At 42.6% G+C, this 19,730-nt stretch overlaps 1 protein-coding gene across 1 annotated transcript in view; it reads right to left on the bottom strand.

The window, feature by feature from the left end:
• Positions 1-8,449: 8,449 nt before the first annotated feature.
• LOC119406598 (low-density lipoprotein receptor-related protein 3-like) overlaps positions 8,450-19,730 on the bottom strand; it is a gene marked incomplete in the record, with an annotated part of 50,856 nt that continues 39,575 nt past the window's right edge. The window contains 2 exon segments of the mRNA XM_037673333.2: positions 8,450-15,832; positions 15,835-16,118. Of these exon segments, the coding sequence (XP_037529261.1) occupies positions 15,735-15,832; positions 15,835-16,118 (382 nt within the window).

Raw genomic sequence — 19,730 nt, 5'->3', positions numbered from 1 at the left:
GTGAATTGATCTTGTTTGCGATTCTTCAAGAAAAGTGCTTGTGCTGTGATGTACGGCACTTTGAGCATTGTATGCACATTCTCTTGAGATCCCTTTATTTCATGTCTTTTCTGTAAGCCGTACTTCGATATGTTGCTGGCTGATGTTGCAATTTTATGTACTTGATGAACACCCAAGAAGCTAGTACATGTCTACTTGAATCAACTGATTCAGGGAAATGTTTTCTCTCAGGCTTTCTGCATCATGTGTAAGTCTAATTGGCTAGGGCCCGTATCATTCTGCAGTGACAGAAAACTCTTTTTACAACCAGTGTAACCATACCAGAGTGTCTAATGTGATGTTACTGACTTTAGCAGTTGAGCAACCACAAAAACACCATGGTATGAGCTTTTTAGTGGTTGCGAGCTAGTTCATATTCTATAGTAATGTATATGCTGTTTATTCCCTTTTAACTTTTCTGGTGTATCGGTTGTTTCCCATACCTGGAAAATAGTGATTCTTGGTACTTCTGCCTGGCAGGCTGCTACATGTCAATACATTGTAATGGTGTATGCACACATACATAGATAGAATTATCCCTTGCATTCATTTCAAACTGGTGCACTGACCATCAGTTTTGTAAAGTGTATTTGAAAGGCAAGCTCTATTTTAAAGTATTGGTGCAATGGTGGGAATTGGAGGGTTTCAAGCAAATTTACTGCTCAAAAATGATTCCAATGCACCAAGACTACTAGCAGTGAGGTTAACTAGATGCAACTTATGTTGCATTCTTATTTCCAAGGCCATTAAGTTACCAACCACTTCGTAAATTCAATTTGTTTTCCTTTTATTTAATGATAAAAGAAGCATGATTTTACTGACAAAGCATTAGAAATATGTTATGCAATGAGCTTTGAGTGTGCACTGTTAAGCAGGTGGATTACAAGCTTTGAGAAAGGACAAACAGTTTTGACAAAAAAGTCAAGTGACACAGTGCATGTAGTCAAAGAAACGGTCTAGGGCTGACAGTTTAGTATGATACCAGTGTCCAGTGCATCCCACAAATTTAACTGTGAATTTCACTGTATATGTGAAGATGTCTCTTAGTGTTCTGCATTTCCCAGAAAGCTGCAGCAAAGATCCCATTGCACCTGGAATTTGTCCCACACAGGATCTCTTAAGTGATGTGGCATCGCAAAAACACAAGCCCCCCAGTAGGTTATGGTGCATCGATTTTCCAGAGTCCCGCAAGGTGGAGGAAACTTCATGAAAGGGAAAAAGCACTACAGAAGCGTTGGATGACTATTTTTCCCTTTCATAAAAATAGATTAGAAATAAAACGTGAAAAAAAAATTTGGATACTCATATGAAAGTCTAGCCATTTAGAACCTGCTTTCTGAATAAATCTATAGGTTAGACCGGTTAAAATAAAACATTTAATGTGTGATGCATATTAAGGACTCAAGTTACAGTAGTGCTTCATGAACAGTTGTTTAAACAATGTGATCTGCATCAGTGCTGTTGGTGATTGGGCACATGTAAAGCTACAGGTCTTGATAATCAAGGCTTCTGCTAGTGCAGATACATACTTGTGAACAAGTCGTACAAATGTTCGATGACACTAAAATGTGGGTGGCCCACAGCCATCCTGGAGTACATGCAAGAGCTGTTTCATGTAGCCCCCTCTAGTCTTGTATATTTTTCTGAAAGAAGCCCTGACACTGAGCACAGCTGTGTTGTAAAAAGACCACCCTTTATGTCGACTAACAGCTGCTGGTGTCATGATTCTGGTGTATTAATGCCGACTGAAAGTAGTGGATTATCCTCGGCAGTGACTATTTTTACTGCGGCTCGAGATGTAGATGGGATACAGATGCGTTGCACAGTTAGTCCATGTAGACAAAGCATACTCTAGGTTTCGTACAAAAGCAGTTTTTTTCTACAGCTTGTGCAAAGATAGCTATTGCACATTTTTGCCCATTACTCTAAACAACGCTTGGAAAGCAAGTTAAGCATTTCCATTTTGCAAAGTACAAATGCATGCTTATTTCATAGTTTTGCATCAAACAGATATAACAAAGTACACAAGGGGCATTTTTGCTGCTTTTATTGCCAGTGTGCACCACCAGTGCATGACAGTGCTGTAGCTGTGTAAGTGAACTTCCCTTGCATCTGTGATGTTATGTACACCGTGAAGAATATTGTGGTGTCTTGTTAATTGTTGCCCGATTTGTGTGCACAGACGTAGCTGTAAATGTACTTGATGGACTCGCCGTCAGTTGGTTGCCCCCCAAGTTTCTGAATACTATCACCCGTGCTGTGCTTGTTCATTCTTGATGGTACATTGACCTACTGTCTGCTAGTGCATGATGTGGAGGTACAAAGCAACTTGTTTATGTGTGTGCAGTATGCACAGCCCAAAGGAATGTTTAAAACGGTGTACTTAAGTAGGAATAAACTTGCTGCAACTGTTGACAAGTGGAGTACTGTTTCCTGTCTGATACAGCAACTTTGGTGTCTCTGCAAACAGCTTCTCTACAGTGATTTCATCTAACACAAGTTGCCCCACTTTCAATGTATATGTGGCAGGTAAATCTGGGAATCGCAAATCTGCTTTCCTCTATTACACTGTTACAACTGCTCAAATCATTTGGAATCCTCTTTTTTTTTTTTTTAGAATTGCTTTGCAACCTTATATCATCCCTTGCTTGCCATTATCAAAGTTCATGAATCTCTTCTATCATTGATTCAAAGCAGCATTGCCCATGAAAAAAAGTGGGGACACCTATGCATTAGTGGTGCGAAGACTCGGGAAACAGCGGAGCTGCTGGCGTTCCCCTCCTCCTTTTCCTCCTCCTAACCCTCACTCCCTTTCCCACCCTTTGCTATACAAGACTATGCTATGCTTCACCCTCTCCCCTCCTCCTCACCCTCATATCTCTCCTTACTCACTCATCTTTTCCATCCATTGCTATACTATACCATACAATTAGGCTATGCCATGCTTTACAATCTTCCCTCCTTTTCACCCTCGTATCACCCCCTCACCCTCACTTCCCTTTCCCAACTCCTTCCTATACCATATACAATACAGGGCTATGCAATGCTTTACCCTCTCCCCTTCACATCACTCCTCCTTACCCTCACTTACCCTTTCCTACGCCCTTGCTATACTTACTACACAAGGCTATGCTATGCTTCACCCTTTCCCCTCCTTCTTACCCTCACAGGTTTATCTCTTTCTGTTTGTTTCTATCTCTTTCTATATTTCTTTCTCTCACTTTCTCTGTGTGCTTTTTCTCTCTTTTTTGTCTTTCTATCTTTTTCTCGTTCACTCTCCCATAGCAACGCAATCATATGGTTCCCATGAATGCTTGTTCTGTTAACGTGCCTGGATAGCCGAGTGGTTACGACGCTGGCTTTCGGACCGTGGATACTTGGGTTCGAATTCCGCCTCGCCAAGAAATTTTATTTTGTATTATTTACTTATTCTCCACCTCTTCCTCTCCACTTATCATATTTTCCTTCCTCCAACGCGTTGCTAGCGACGCATGGTGACGTCATCGCTCGGCGATGAATGGCGCAGTTTCTGCGAACGCCGCCGGACCTAACTAAACCTGGGCCTTCCGACAGTGGGCCTTCCGATGCCAGGGCCGGCAGCCAGCAACGAGCCCGCTACTGACAGCTGCACATATTAAGACGAAATAGCGGCTGTTCCGAAAAGGAGACAAGCCTTTATTAATGAGATCACATAAAAAAAAAACAAGAAAAAGATTCATATATGGACCCTTCCACTCCCGATGTCGAAATAAACGCTTTTTTTTTTTTTTTTTTTTTTACGGCAAGCACGATATATACATACTTGGACGTGCTGATGGAAGTAACTAAGAAAAACCGGCGTGTTCCCACCGTTCGCGTTGCTTCTATGCACGTAAAATTCCATTTTTTTTCGGTATATGTCTCACTGATTTTCCAGGATTCCGTTCCGAAATGTCCAGGAACAGAAGTGACAGACATTTTAGCGGCACGCATGTAGTTATATCTAAACATTGCCTTAATTACATGCCGTGCACCACTTGAAACGAGCTACGAGCAGCGTTTCTGAAACAGACGACGTCAGCCGATGAATCACCGCCACACTTGATCATCACCGATTGGCCTACAAATCACGAGGCTACGCGGAGAGCGCGCTTGCTATCGAGCAGACTTGCATAAGAGAAGCTGGATTGGACCCATGCACGGCGTTAATTAATCAGGACGCACGTGATATTTTGACGCGCCGGCAGAGCGATTGCGGGTGATAGACAAACCCGAGGCTCTGGCACAGTTGGGCGCAATTTAAGTCGATTTTATCAGGATGGCGCAGTAAATCCAATTTGGCGCACTTTGGCGCAGTAGGAGAATCACATGGCTACCCCTTGCTATCCTATACATGATTATAATACGCTTCGCCCTTTCCACTCTGTATAGTATGCTTTCTTGGTTTCTCTTCCTGTCTTGCTCTGTTTTTCCTATCTCTTTTTTTGTGTATGCTTCTCTCTCTGTAGTTCTTTCTTTTTATGTCTCTTTTCCATTTCTTTCTCTATATTTCTTTCTTTCTCTCTCTCTACTCGTTCCCTCACCCATCAGAGCTATTGCATCCCACGCCGGACAAATCGGCGCACGTGTTGTGGGAGTGAAGCAGAAGATGAAGAGGACGAAGAGAGCGCGTGCCGGTTCATGATGATGATCTTTGTTCGCACTACCTGGTGCAACGAAAAGCTTAAACAGCTCCAATTTTGTTAAAAGTGCGAAGGGCCCTTTAAAATAGGGCTTGTACATTACTAAAGGTGCCACTTTTGTGATGTTCTCTCAAACAAGCTACAAGTGAACTATACATGTGCTGCATTCCCGAGCACAACCGTACATATCTTGGTGTGGTCACTGAATCATCAAAATGAGAAACGTACTGGTCTTGACCACGGCCGTCAATAGTCCACTCGCACACATTTAGTAGCGACACAGCCACAGTGACCATCTTTAGGGTAAGCAATGTTTAATATTTATTCCAGCTCTCTTCAAAGCACGACACTATAGACTGTGTGAAATCAAGCAGCTTACACTATTCAAGCCTTGCAGCTACTGTTAGCCTTTTGCTCTTCTTGGCACATGCTGTTCAGCAAATGTCATTGTAGACATGCTGGAACGAAAAAAAGAAAAATTTGGGCAATGTGAAGTGGTTTAAATATTCTGCATCTCCAATATTATTAATAAACTCGTCCAAACTACTATTTGGAGTGTATAGGGCTTTTGACATTCTCATTAACAGCAGGAATGTCCAGTATTTGCAATTCTCATTCAGTCCTTGCTTTGAATCTTGAGAATGTTCTGTTAAAGGGCATATATATGCTAGCCAGGGGCGTAGCCAAGGGGGGGGGGGGTGGGGGGGTCCAAACCCCCCCCGAAATTTTTCAATTTTGCTTGCGCATATATGCACGCACACATACAAACGCACGCACGAACATACATAAAGTATGGGTGAACCCCCCCCCCCCCCCGAAAAAAATTTCTGGCTACGCCCCTGATGCTAGCCAAAATAAGGTATTTGGATAGCATATGTATGGGATGGTAGATAAATTAGTTCAGTTTAATCTTTCACCAATTTAGCTTTTAATCAATTGATATCTTTGGGGGGCAGGTTTAGTAACACTGAAACACAGCTACCTAGTCATGCAGGATCCTGTGTCACTGTTTAAAAGGTGGAACCAGAATGAAAAATACAATTGCATAAAGCTTTGATGAGGAATAATCTGTGGGGTGTGCGAATAGTGAAATTTCAGCTCGAATCGAATAGTGCCGAATAGTGACCAAAAATATTGAATAACGAATCGAATATCAAATACCAAAGATTTTATTCAAAACTGAAAGAACAAAGAAATGAAATCGGCTCATATCATCGAGCACATAACGCGGTCAGTGACTGCTGCCGAAAGACTATAAATTGTCATGCACAAACACAAGCTATTTTGCATGACCTGGCTTCAGGCTCTCTTGCCGTGATGTTACGGTGTTTACAGCTCATCTGACAACGGTAAGTGCTTCATCGTCAAGAGTGAACCGGGCCCAAAAGTCTTCGGGCGCCTGTTCACAGCAGCGTTTTAACTGCGCGCCAGAACGATGAGTTTCTGAACGAGTGGTGCGATGCAGCAGTGGCGACTGCACAGCGTGAACAAATTTTCACATGTGAAGCCAATCACCGAGGGTTTCGCGGGCCAAAGTCGGGACGTTTTACGGCGCTTGCGGCATACACAGGAAGTCCTTGGATTGATTTCGGAAGCGAAGTTGTGAAGGGCTTGACAGTTTTTGGATGCGTTTTTTTTTACTTGCGGAAATGACATAATGTCCTTTAGAATAAACATACGCTTGCTTTTGAACCAGGATATTGTTGAAAGTTTTAATGAAAGGCCTACTGTAACAACGTTAGCGTTATTTTTAGCCACCCCACCCTAACAAATTTGCACCATTGGCCTTTGTCGCGTTTATTCGTCTTGTCGAATCTAATTATTTGATTCGAATTCGAAATCCGAATATTCGCACACCCCTAATAAACTGTAATTTGTTAAAGACTGGATTGTGACTAATGAAAAGTTAAAGGGGTCATGAACCACCTTTCCAAGTAATGATCTAATGACCTCAGTATCGGAGTTTACTGCCTCCCGAATCGATTGCCGCAAAAATTTCTCGAATCCGTCAAGAATCAGCGGAGTTACGGGGGTTTGGCGCACGCTCCCAGCGCGTTCTCTCTTTTATCGTGCCGACGAGCGCACTGGAAGCTAGACAGGGAGGGATGGCACGGGGGGAAAGAAGTTACGTCAGCGCGCGTCATGAAACGCGATCGCTCTCCCGCTGTGATTCGCTTGCGCGAGTGCGGCTACCGTGTACTGAGGAGTGCGGCGCCGGCAAGTGGCGGCACGCCACGGCAAGAAGCGCATCTGATCCGAACGTCGCTCTTGATTTACGTCGGCTATCGGCCAATAAGCATGCTATGTCTCTTGCGACGTAAACTGGCAGATCCGCGACGTCAACGTGCAGACGCCCCGCCCCGCCCACCGACGAGAGTGAGAACCGGCCTCTGTTTGAAAAGAGGCGCCTAAGGAAACGGCAACTTCGCGCTCCGCTTGTGGCCTTTACGCGGCGCGCACGACTGTAATATTTGGCAGAGCAGTTCATAGCCGTGTCAGCTTTCCACAGGATGTGTTTTTTCAACAAGCCCAAGGGGTGCTTCATGACCCCTTTAAGCAACACGTTATAAAATCACACTTATCAGCAAAACATTGCAGAACTAAAGAAATAAGAAAAATGGCACAAGTGAAAGGCAAGGTCAAACTAAATTCTGCAAAGTAATTTAAGTACATGAACAGAGAAACTGACCCATTAGCTTTTACACAGAGAGAGAAATGCCGATTCAGTCTTGTAACATTTACCATACCGCAAGCAGCACATTGAATCTCGTATGTGTTGTTGAAATAAGAGCCCTGAAAACATTCTGCCATTTAACTATAGGTACGTTGTGTCCTAATGCCTGCATTTTTCATTAGAGTTCCCAGTGCTCTTCAGCATTAAAATTTTGTTTCAGTCCCGCATATCTGTGCAAAACGGCTTTCAGGATTGGCAGCCAACTCTGCACATTACACACTATCAACTAATCTTGCCTGTCATGTCACAGCAGTGAAAGGAAGGCTACCTGTGCTGGATGCCTCCCCACACCCCGTGGACGCCCTTGGATGGAAGTGTCATGTGGCCACTTTGAACAATGTACATGAAAATATGAACAATATTCACAGAGGGTGGTGGCACCATCCTTCATTTTGCATGTTTGCTTTCCAAGACGCAAACTCTTTCTTCATTTTAACCTTCACTTTGTAGGTAATAATGCAAGACCTGCTGAAATTGGCAAGCCCTCAAGGACACTGAACTAAATACTTGGCTGAAGAGGGCAGTGCAACCAAAACATAAAACTGTGCAACTCCAAGAATTTTTCTTACTTTCTTCCACCGTATGCATGACCATTCAATGCTTTGTGAGAAACTTCTGCCATTGATTTTGTGCTGTAGCTGTGAGACAGGCATGTTTCAGCTTTTACGATTTTGTGCAAATAAGTACTTTACACAGGTGCATTCATTAACCCAATGAGAAAATATTGTGCCTTGCCTGTGGTACTGCATACAGAGTGAAGAAAAACAGTAGCACAACAAGACACCGGTCTTTTAACGAGTCCTGCCACCTTCACGATTATCTCAACGTCTGCCATGTTTGACATGCAGCCATAACATGTACCTATAGGCCGTGAATGTTGTGAATAAAGGAGGGGGAATAAATGAAAGATGGACATCGATGATGATTAATCATTTTGTGGGACTTTCTTCATCAATATTATGACCCTTAGTTGAGTGTCTCTAGTGAACTACTCAAAAAGAACTTTGGCAAAATGTACTATAATGCACACAATATTTTTTTATTATATAAAGTATTCTATACATCAACACTTACAAAAACAAAAAATGCAACAAGTTATAACGAAATGATGTGAATGGATCCATTTGGAAGAAGACAGACATTTACCGACACTAAGCAACTCTCACAGACATTTCTCAAAAACAATTTTCTTTGATGACTGGCAGTCCAGCATCACAAGGGTAAGCGGCTATATTCTGCGTAGACAATGCAAGTTTCCTTAACAGTGAGTACATTACTTATTATTCAAGTTGAACAAAATGAATGCTATACACTGCATATTACACAGAAGTCACCACCTACACTTCCTAAAATGCAGTACTGCCACACTACTATACTTTAGTTATTTGCTGCAAGTGATGGTGCATATGGAAATTTGGCCCTTTCAAGGACAACAGGCTTGTTTGTTTCAAAAGAACAATGAATGCTCCTCTTTAAATGAAATTAGTGAATACGTGAACTTGCACATTAAGGAGTCAATAATGGTTCCCATGATTTCACGCCTGATGTATGCTTAAATCACCCATGAACTGGCCAACTCAGCATACAAAGACCTTAAGGCACTTGGGAGATTGTATGTTCTAGAGTAGGAGGATACAGCCTGAGGAGGGAGATGTTCGCCACGAGACAATGTAGAAATGAAAATAGAAGCGGGTTGCCTTGCACTTAGGACATCCCGTACAAAGAAAATGAAAAATGCTACGACATGTTTCCCATGAAAAAAAATGTACTAAGGCCTTAGGAAACGACCATGTATTGAATAAACAGCACTTTTGAACTCGCCTAAATATAAAAAATGCTGGAAAAAAAACCTGCACGAGAACAATTCCTTTAGTACTATGGCAATTAAAAGTTATGACAAAAACATTAGTCTCCCCTGAGTCTTCTCTGGACCCAAATAAAGTTTGCATCATCATCATCATAAACATTAGTTATGCAGAACTAGGCCTTTCTTACAGTAAGGGGACTGCTGCCTCGTCTACCATATACATGGCGTCCTTAATATCAAGGCAAACTTTTGAGATAGAGTACCAAGGTAGCCCCCTAGATTTTGTGGCATAAATTTTTACAGTAGCCAGATCTGTGTTACTTCTCGAAACTAATTTATTAAATGGAATGCGAAAAAGCACCATGAGCATTTTAGTTAAGTGCTTTACTTAAATGCACAATTATTATTTTTAATTCATAAAAAGAAAAACAAAATCAGGGGTGCTACATTGCCCTGATCTCAGACTTCACCTGGATCATGATAAAAATACACGAGGAAAACTCTTCGCATTGCAAGTGGAAATCCACAATTTAGAAGACTGCAACAGTCAAGCACTGCATTATGCTGTTAAAAACTCCCGTAATTTGTTTTCAGTATGTAAATATCATCAAGGTTCAGATGTCCAATGCACTCTTGTTCATTTGTTAAGGCCTGCCAACATAAACAGCCTTCTTATATGAGACTGAAGAAGCTCCCTTCAACATTGTCAGAGCTACAAAGCGTAATGAGGCTCCACAAGCTGACATTTTATCACTTAATCATGGTATTTGCACAAACTGTTCTTCCAATTGCTGTTGTAATATGTACAATACACTCAGCACTTTAACCAATTTTATTCTGCTTTTCTCTGATACTGCATGACAAGTTGAGCAAATAATCCCATTAAAGCAGCACAAATTGGCTCAGGAGCAGTGCTTACTAGTATAATCCAAAACCTCAAGCTTGTTGCTTCAGAAAATGTATGGGGTCAAATTTAAGATACCAGCACGGAACATATCCTTTCATCTCAATTTGCTATAACTACTATAGCAGGGCTGTGCAATACATTGCATTCGAAAAAACAAAAAACAACAACTTACATCTGGCTCTTGCTTTGCTTCACCTTGTGTGAATCGCAACATGAGTAAAAGCTTGTCTCCATATTTAAGATCGTACTTAACTGTACGCCTTGGCATTGCTACAGAAACATGTGGATTCAAGCAGCTTCACTTGGCTCCCAACTATTGCACACAGATAACCTTGAATTCATTTTAAGAAATTATTACAACGTTCTAACTTATAACAATGTAATGCAGCTGCAGTTTCTGCATAGGTGTGTTTGCTGGTGGCATGAGACAACACTGTATATACAAATACGTTCTGGCAACCTCCTCCTGCAAGCCTTTGCATTGCTCATTGCTTGAGGCTTTTCGCAGTTTCCACAATGCGAAAGGGAACTATTGCTATCCAGTATTTAGTCATGCTGCAAATCTCCCAAACAAGAAAAAAACACCAATGAGACATATGTGCAGTCATAGCAAAAAACCAGAATAGTACTGCCATTAGACCATATTCAAGTGCTCCGAATATTGTCACCTTGCACTACATTTGTAGTATGATTGATAATGCAAACTTGTATTTTGGTGTTACTTCCAGAAACAGTAGGGAATAGTATTACCATAAATTTAAGCTTCAGCACATTTTTTGTAATACCAGGTATATATAAATCATGATGCATATCCCTTTGAATCTTGAACTCCTCTAATACTATCATACACAAGCCAAAATGCAAATAAGTTTCACTTTGGTAAAGGTTATGTAGATCAGTAGTCTATATTACTGAATTGATTTTATGGCTACGACCTAGTGCCAGCAAGTTGCCTCCAAGATTTTGCAGTGTACCACGGTCAGCTGCAGGTGCTGTCCAATACTGGAGGCCAGGCAGAGGAGCTGTGCATTCCTGATTGTGCACTGTTTCCAGCAACTGGTAATAGTGGCATTTCCTTCAGCTATGGTTTCAAAAATGTACTTTTATGTGTTTTTTACAACGCACTCACTCTACGATGCATTTCAAACTCAGAATTTCACATGGAGGCTGCTTCACATCACCACCTGAAACAGCATTTTATGCTACTACAGTTCCTGAAAGAGGGCCTTTACTTAAAGCACAATCATTCCGGGCCAAAATCTTGTTCGAATGGTAAACGTGACTGACTTACACAAGTGAACTTGCAGTTGCAGTGCAGAGCACTTGCAGTTGTTCAACATTGTACTGTACATTCTCATATTAGGGCAGCACTATTTTGCTCAAATTTCAGTACAAATTTCTTAGGTGCAACTTTTACACCAGCAAAGAGTAAATAAATGCAGATCTGCTTTGAAAAATGGATCGTTACTGTTTCTATATGCAACCACCTAGGGAAGTTTCTTTATAGCTTTGTTTACTACTTCATTTCTTGTAATTGGTAGGCAATGATACCGCTTAAACAGCTGGAATCTGGTTCACTGATCGTGTGCTGTTCAAAGGTGAAGCCATCCTCAGGCACAGCCCTAGATGTGCTATCACTCAGTTTCTTCTACAATGGAAAAATACCAGGGTTCTCAGCCAAAAAAATGAATGGAATGTCACAGCCATTAGTTCCCGTGTATGTTTCAAGGCAGCGTGGGAACAATGAAGGCTTGCTGCATAATGTGCAGACAACCAGGCCATCACAAAGCGGAAGTGTGCCAAGACAGGCTGCAGGAATACGACTTTAGTGACAAAGGTCTGATATGCCTCCTGCATCACATTGTTATGCAAAGAGACAGTGTAGACTGATGACAAGACACGCACCCAGGAAAGGCAGCTGCAACCAAGGTACAAATAGTTTCTGAACTATTTTTCCCTAAATATGTCGATAAAAACTTATGGGTGCAGCCCTTACACAAGAATATACTGTACATATTCAGGCCCAAATGACATTTAAAACTCATAAGCACTAATGGAAGCAAGTACTGACGGCTAAACCATGTCACATACTCGTTAACACACCACTGTTCACACATTATTTAGCATAAAGTGCGTCATAGAAGAGTTGCACCAGATGCAATGCACCAGAATGCCGTCATGTAGTGCATTTGCTTCATTGTTCTTGACAACAGCTCCTTGTAATGGGCAGATATAATGGCATACCGTTTCCCACCAACTGTTCATGCTAAACAGGTGACAATGTTGCCACATCTTAAGTATGTTCGACAGTTTTTGGCAGTAACTCTGCATTTGCATGTGCGTGTGTGTGGCCGGGAGGAGAGAGTGGGGGGGAGCAAACAATATTTAAAGATACTGACTGGAAAATTTCGTATTTTGTTTTTTCTGTTGCAGTAAGTAGCTAATTACCACTCATCACGGCCGGAAACTTCATTCACTCCAGCTTGCAACAGTTGATTATTTGAAGCTGTTTTCATAGTCACAGTTTCAGTTTCATGGAGCAACGAGGAAGGAGTGTCCAGAGTTTTTTGAAGGTAAACACAGCTGGCAACATGATCACACAAAATTGACATGCACGCCGTGCACGGCAACGCATGACGTGCGCAGCCTTCCTCCTCTAGTGACAACAAAGAGTATGTCACAAGTCCCCAGATCCGGACACTGATGGCGTAGGTGGCTGTTTGTTTACATACAAACCAAGTTGATGTTGATATAGTGAGGTGCTGCATTTAGTGCTCAGTTGCGAGGCACTCATGTTAAAGATTGATTTTAAATACATATGTTCTAAGGCAAAATTTGTCGTCAATATCTTGTAGACAATGTGTGTGCATGTCCACACAAATCAATCTCGCAAGTTATGTCTCCATTAAAATTTTGTGTCAATAACTCCTCCTACGTATCTGTCTTGTTGCTGCAAGTATTTAATGATACTGAATATGCAAGAAATAGATTAAAACTAATCTTTTAACAAACAACTGACACCTGAAAGTGGTATATCTGTGGCAGAGCCTTGCATCAACCTTTAACAATTAAAATTGGTTTCTGACAAATGCATGAAATGAAAGCAAAACATCAAGACCTTGTACTTACCAACATAAGAAGAGCACACACAAAGCTACCCTTAGCATAAAGGAAACACTTCGCCAGTTCAATATAACGTAACTGAGTTATCATGCTTGGGATAGGAAAAGCTCTGTTACGGTAGGATGGAAGACGCTCTGGTATGGCTATTCAAAGATGCTGAAAAATCTAAATGCCATAAGCTTCAAAGCAACAGTTTTGTTTAGCTACATATGCTGTTTTAAAAAATATACCGGATGGTCATCATGGCAACGAATAGCTGTACGAATATGAAACACTTTTATGCTTTCACAGAAAGTTTAAAATCGCCTATAACAGATTAAATTACTCTAAGTGAACTGAATTGCTTGAAGAGGCAGACATTATTACCACAAGCTTACAAAATGCAAAATATATTATCTTAAAAAGTCAATAATTTTTTAAAATTACATTAAAGCACATATTGTAAGCAGCAATTTATAGCTACTGAGTTTACAAGACATATCAACATGGAATGAATTCTGAGGATAATGCACATTTCGACAGGGGCACGGACACACTTTCTGGTGGTATTGCACTATAATTCCATTTACTTCTTTAATGAAACTTTGTTTTACACATAGAGATGCAACAGTAACTAAACACTAAAATGTATTTTGTCACACATTTGGAAATGACTACCTCAAAACTGGCCGTATCCAAAGATTTTGTTTTAAATGAATATGCTTTGTTAATTCATGAACTATATTTAGTAAATTCAAAATATATGTGTTGTAAATTAATTAGTAAAATGTTTAATTAGTCCGATTTATTTAATTTACCCGTTACACATTGCAATTTCTCATGCAAGTAATGTCTGCATCTTCAAGTAATGCAGTTGAAAGATTAGAGTTGTGCTATCTGCTAGGGGAGTTCTTTTAAAATTCTGTAGTCCTAAGAAAAAAAAGTGGGGGGGGGGCTGTATATGCACTCCAGTCTCTTTTCTTTCACCATTTCAGATCATTCGCAACGCTTTCAGAGATTCACAGAATGTTCAAGCAGCTACATTCTAAAAACCGTTGCACCCTTGGAGTTCCTTTTTGTCACACAACAATAACCGTCACCTGTCTTGCTTGCGTTTCCTTTGTTGGAAAACACGGTGCTAGGCACTTTCCCATCAAGAATGCTGCCACGCTGATGCCACGCACGTGGCATTAAAGCAAGGAAACACATGCAAGACAGATAAGTAATACATATTGTAGGACAAAAAGGTGCCCTAAAAGGTACAAATGTTTTTAGAGTGCAAGAACTAAAGCAGCATGCCAGGAGGGCATACTGGCTGAAGCATTTTTCATTGGCAGCACCATGAGTTTAAATGTTTGCTTGAACACAGCATGTGGGAGTGAACATATACAGAGCAAGTGGTTGTAAAATCCTGATAACCTAAAGTTATCAACTTACACCAAACTTTTTTTCTTGCAGTCTGGTGAATGTTTTGACACAGCAGTCAAAGTATGGACATTAACATGCACGCAGTTTCATTCAACATAGTCCACCAGTCCACCTACTAAAACTTGAAGCAAAAAGTATTGAAAGAAGAAGCAGGGTGATACGTGATATGCATGTTAAGGCCTATAAATGCTCTGCCATAAGAATGATGAACATTTTAAAAGTAAGTGGACAGCTGCTAACAACGATACAATTCTGTACAAACCCTTTCTATCCTTGTACAACAACCTATACAAGTAGCAACTATACATATATAATATTTATATATATATATTTGTGTACATAACAAGACTGAACTTGTGCCTATGCGGCTCACATTAACAGGCAAAAAGAGGGAACTGCAACACGTGATCCCAAGTTCAGAAATATGAAAGCATTTAAAACTGACCTTGGGAAAACCTTAAAGGAGTGCAATACCCAAACGCTGACTTCAGACTGCTGTCCATGGAGTTGCTTACATTAACAAAGTTCTCATAAACTTCTAACTTTTAACATCACATCCTGGACACTGAATGCTATCAGTACTAGTGATAACACAGTGCTATGCGCAAAATCAGTGTCATTTCAGGCGGAGTACATGAAGTCCTAAAGGTTAGTAGTAACATCACAGTGGTGCTGCTTTCAGTACCCTTCACACGACAAAATTAACCTTTAGCAAAATACATTATCCACGTACCACAAAATTACACGTGGTACATCCAGCAAAATGGTGAATCTAGAATGTGGTCTGCTTTGCTGGTTAATGCAATGAAGCTACTCGCAAAACCGATGAATGAACGAATGACCAAAATTAAATGACGGTGCATGTGACACTCTTCACAAACAAAACATGTTAACTGAACATGCCATTAAAGTTATCAGCTAGCACAGATTCTCCTGCCAGTAAAGACTGGCATCTGTAAACTGCTCATAGTCATATAGCCACTGCTGAGCAATGCCATGTGGACATCCCAGAGCTCATATGAGGCACCAGCACATGTGCCAACTAAATTTGGTGACTCATGTGGTACAGTGGGGGTCATCCTCAATCAGTGGCCGTGTGTCATCACAGCTGACCACAGTGTCTGTGGCTACTACAGGCAGGGCCATCCGGCTAGTCCTTCTGACAGCACAGATGTTGTTGAGACTTTCCGTCGAGATGTTGCAGCTGTGTGGACACCCAGGACAAGGCTGTTATCACCATGAACTGTAGTGGCCAGCACTTCCTCAGATGATCCTGTCTCATGAGACGTGACTGAAGGTGTTGGAGGGGACGGAGGCCGACGCCGATGGCGCCGCAGGCGCCGTGTGCGACGTTGTGTGCCTCGTGTACACAGATTTCCCAGGTCATTCTGTGTGCTTCCAGGCCCATACACTATCACGCCATCTGGTGGGACATGGTACCTGCGACGAAAAGGACTACACATCAACACTGAATAAGAATAGACAATTACAAGCATCTGCGTGGTGTTGTGCCACAGCTTTAAGAGCACGAGACATAGGAGGACCAGGATAGTGCATCTTTCTAACAAAAAAGAATGCCAAACCATGCTCATTAATCCTTCCATTACCCTTTCACGGTCATCGTTATTCATGTAAGACTACAGAAACAAGTCCCAAGAGGCCGCGGACGTACATGTACGGTGGCAACCATATGTCAGAAAATTATTGTTTCAAAACAAGATGCTGCTTACTGTTGCTCCGAAGGTGCTGCAACCTTCCTTGACTTCTAAAGAAATGTCTTATTGTCCTGCTGCCTCTTAGCTTCCACTAATACTACTTTTTGTTTCGCTGTATGGTGGCTGCACCACAGCAGATGAAAAGTACAGTAGAATCTCGATGATACGATCACGGCTAATACGAATTTCGGGATGATACGAATTTTTCTGTGGTCCCGGCCAAGGCCCATTAATTTACAACGTGCTTGAGTACGGTTGTTACGAACTGATTTTTGACCCGCGTCGTTTGATACGAATAAACGCCGCCCCACCCAACGCAACGTTGGCCCCACCGACGGCCGCGGAAGATAGCAGCGTGCACTTACGGCGCTGGAATGCGTGCGGCGCCGCCGGTTTGGCACGTTGCCAGCGCCGCCGGCGAGCAGCGCGCGACAGCCTCCAAAATCTGCGCGTATCGGAGGCCGGAGTGTGCCTTTTGCTTTCTCTTGAAGATTACAGATGGCGCTGGCCACGTTTTTTTTTTTTTTTTCTTGGTGCGGAGGCAGGCCGGCAGGCGGAGACGCCGGAGAGGTAGAGGTAGAGTTACTGTATTTAGCATATACAGTAACTCTAGGTAGAGGCACGGCCCGCGGGAGCTTCTTCTTCTATGCGTGCCGTCGGACGGAGTGGTTGTCGTTGCTGTGCTCGAGCCCGCGTTCTTGCTTTGTTGTGATTGTGCCTTTTTTGCCGAGTGGCAGCAAGCTATGTCTCGCAAGCGGAAAGCCCTCTCCTTTAAGGAGAAAACTGGACATTCTTCGAAAGGTCGATGAGGATCCCAAAAGAAAACGGACGGAGTTGGCTAAGGAGCTAGGCCTCGCAACGTCGACATTAAGCACAATTGTTGGACAGCGGGACTCAATAATGAAGAATGTGCTTTCATTCAACGTCAACGCGAGGCAAGCGAAGACAGCCCAACACGTGAAGCTTGAAGAAGCTCTTCTGACCTGGTTTAAGGAGGTTACTGCAGCTGGTGTGAACATCGATGGCAAAGTGTTGCGTGAGAAAGCCGACGAGATCGCACTTGCTCTGCGCATCGACGGATTTCAGGCCTCAGGTGGGTGGCTGCACCGTTTCAAGACGAGACACGGTCTCGTTTACAAAAGTGTCTGTGGGGAAGCGAAGAAGGCTGACGAGACCGTTGTTAGCGACTGGCTCGCGAAGCTGCAGTCACTCATCTCTGGGTATGAGCCTCGTGATGTTTTTAACGCAGACGAGGCTGGCCTGTTTTTTAACCTTCAGCCTGAGAAGAGCCTTTGCTTAAAAGGCGAAGCGTGCCAAGGAGGCAAGAAAAGCAAAGAGCGAATAACGGTGCTTTTGTGCTGTAACGCCGACGGGTCGGAGAAACTTAAGCTGACGGTAATTGGCAAATCCCAAAAGCCTCGGTGTTTCAAGCGCGAGAGCCATTTGCCGTGCGTCTATCGCGCAAACAAAAAGGCGTGGATGACGGCGGCCCTGTTCGAAGAATTTCTGTCGCTCCTTGACAGAAGGATGGCCTGCAAGAATCGGAAGATTGTTTTGATTCTTGACCAGTGCGCCGCCCACCCGAGGCAAGTAACGCTTCAAAACGTCAAACTGATCTTTTTGCCCGCGAACACGACGACGCACCTGCAACCGCTTGACGCTGGAATAATAAAAAACCTCAAGCATCATTTCAAGGGCCTTCTTGTGCGCCGCCTACTTGCCAATATTGACAGAAAACACGAAGGCGACCTGCGGATAAGCCTCCTGGACGCCATCCATTTTATCGCTATGGCTTGGGATCGAGTAACGCCGACTACCATAGCAAACTGCTTTGCGAAATGCGGCTTCTTCAGGAGTTCCGAAGAGGTGCCCACAGAGCAGGAAGAGCCAATTGAGGGTTGGGAACTGCTTGATGCTGGGTGTACAGCTGAAGACTTCTGCACGGCGGATGACAACCTCGCCACTTGTGGTGCGCGCACGGTGGAGGATATTGTTGAGGAGGCCACATGCGAGGTTGCCGATTCCAGCGATGATGGCGACAACATAGACGAGGGCGATGGTGAAGGACTACCACCGGCGGCTGAAACGCTGCACGCGCTCGACGTCCTGAGGCGTGCTATGGCCGCTGATGAAATCAGGGACGACACGTGCACGCATTTTTACGGATTTCAAAGAAGTCTGCTGAGTGACTTCGCGAAAAAAAAGAAGCAGAAAGACATTAGAGATTTTTTCTGCAAGAAATAAATGTTTTTTTATGTGTTCCTAAAAATGAGTTTGCCTCTGACTGTTAATTTAGCTAGTTTTACATGTGTTTCGGTGATACGAATTTCGGCTAATACGAATATTTTTCGTGACCCCGCGGGATTCGTATCATCGAGATTCTACTGTACTCCTGCACCAATTAGTTCACTATGTGTGCTCACACCTGCACTTGCACACATTCTATTTGGTATCCTTGCACCAGTCATTTCAAGCAGATGGCATGACGTTGTTTACAGGGGGTGCTTGCAAATTTACAGTTCTGCTACAAGTCTCTTTTTGCGAGACACGTATGTGCTAACAGAACCTCGTCCAGCAATCAAACAATTGATGACTGCAAGTTTCTCTCTCATTTTGCTTTTCTGGCGTGTGTAGGTCATTAAGTTTGCTCGTGGGCCTTGTTTTCCCTGTGGCCGCATTTCCTTGTGGTCCAGATCTCCGAAAATCCACTTCATTTTACATTTTGACGGCCCTTCGTTATTGAATCAGACATGGCTCGAAGCCTGCCATAGTGCAGTCCTTGCTTGGTTTCCACACACAGGGCAACAGATAAAAAGAATGCAAAATGAGATATAGAACATTATGAAATATGGGCTCTAGTTGTTTCGAATAACTTGTGTGAATATCTTTGCATAGCTATAAAAAATTTTGCTAGTTTAAAAAAAATATTCAGCAATAAACCATGTATTACATTGTGCACAAAAAGAAATTATGTGCGTGTGGCTCTTTTTTTTTTTTTTTTTCCAAACTAAGTTGCGCTGAGAAAATTGGGGAGACACCCTGCTAGAAAAAAATGTGACCTTCAAAGGGTTAAAATGGGAGGTGGACAAATGTACTGCTGTGTGGATAGTGGCATGACAGAGAAAACATTAGATATATATTGACTTGCATAATCCCAGAGAAAAAAAGGTGAACGTGATGATGGACAGTGCATGCTACAATGAGCTCGAACACTTCTCTGCACAAGAAAGGTACTGGTGAGTCCCTAGGAGACACACAGGAATATACAGGTTGTCCCACATAACTTGAGCCAAGACTTTGAAAATGACAGGCACTTCAGAGGCAAACTGAACCAAAC

This window comes from Rhipicephalus sanguineus, chromosome 1 (genome assembly GCF_013339695.2).
Source record: "Rhipicephalus sanguineus isolate Rsan-2018 chromosome 1, BIME_Rsan_1.4, whole genome shotgun sequence".
In the NCBI taxonomy this organism is placed as follows: Eukaryota; Metazoa; Arthropoda; class Arachnida; order Ixodida; family Ixodidae; genus Rhipicephalus; species Rhipicephalus sanguineus.
This window is presented reverse-complemented; position numbering and strand designations above follow the sequence as displayed.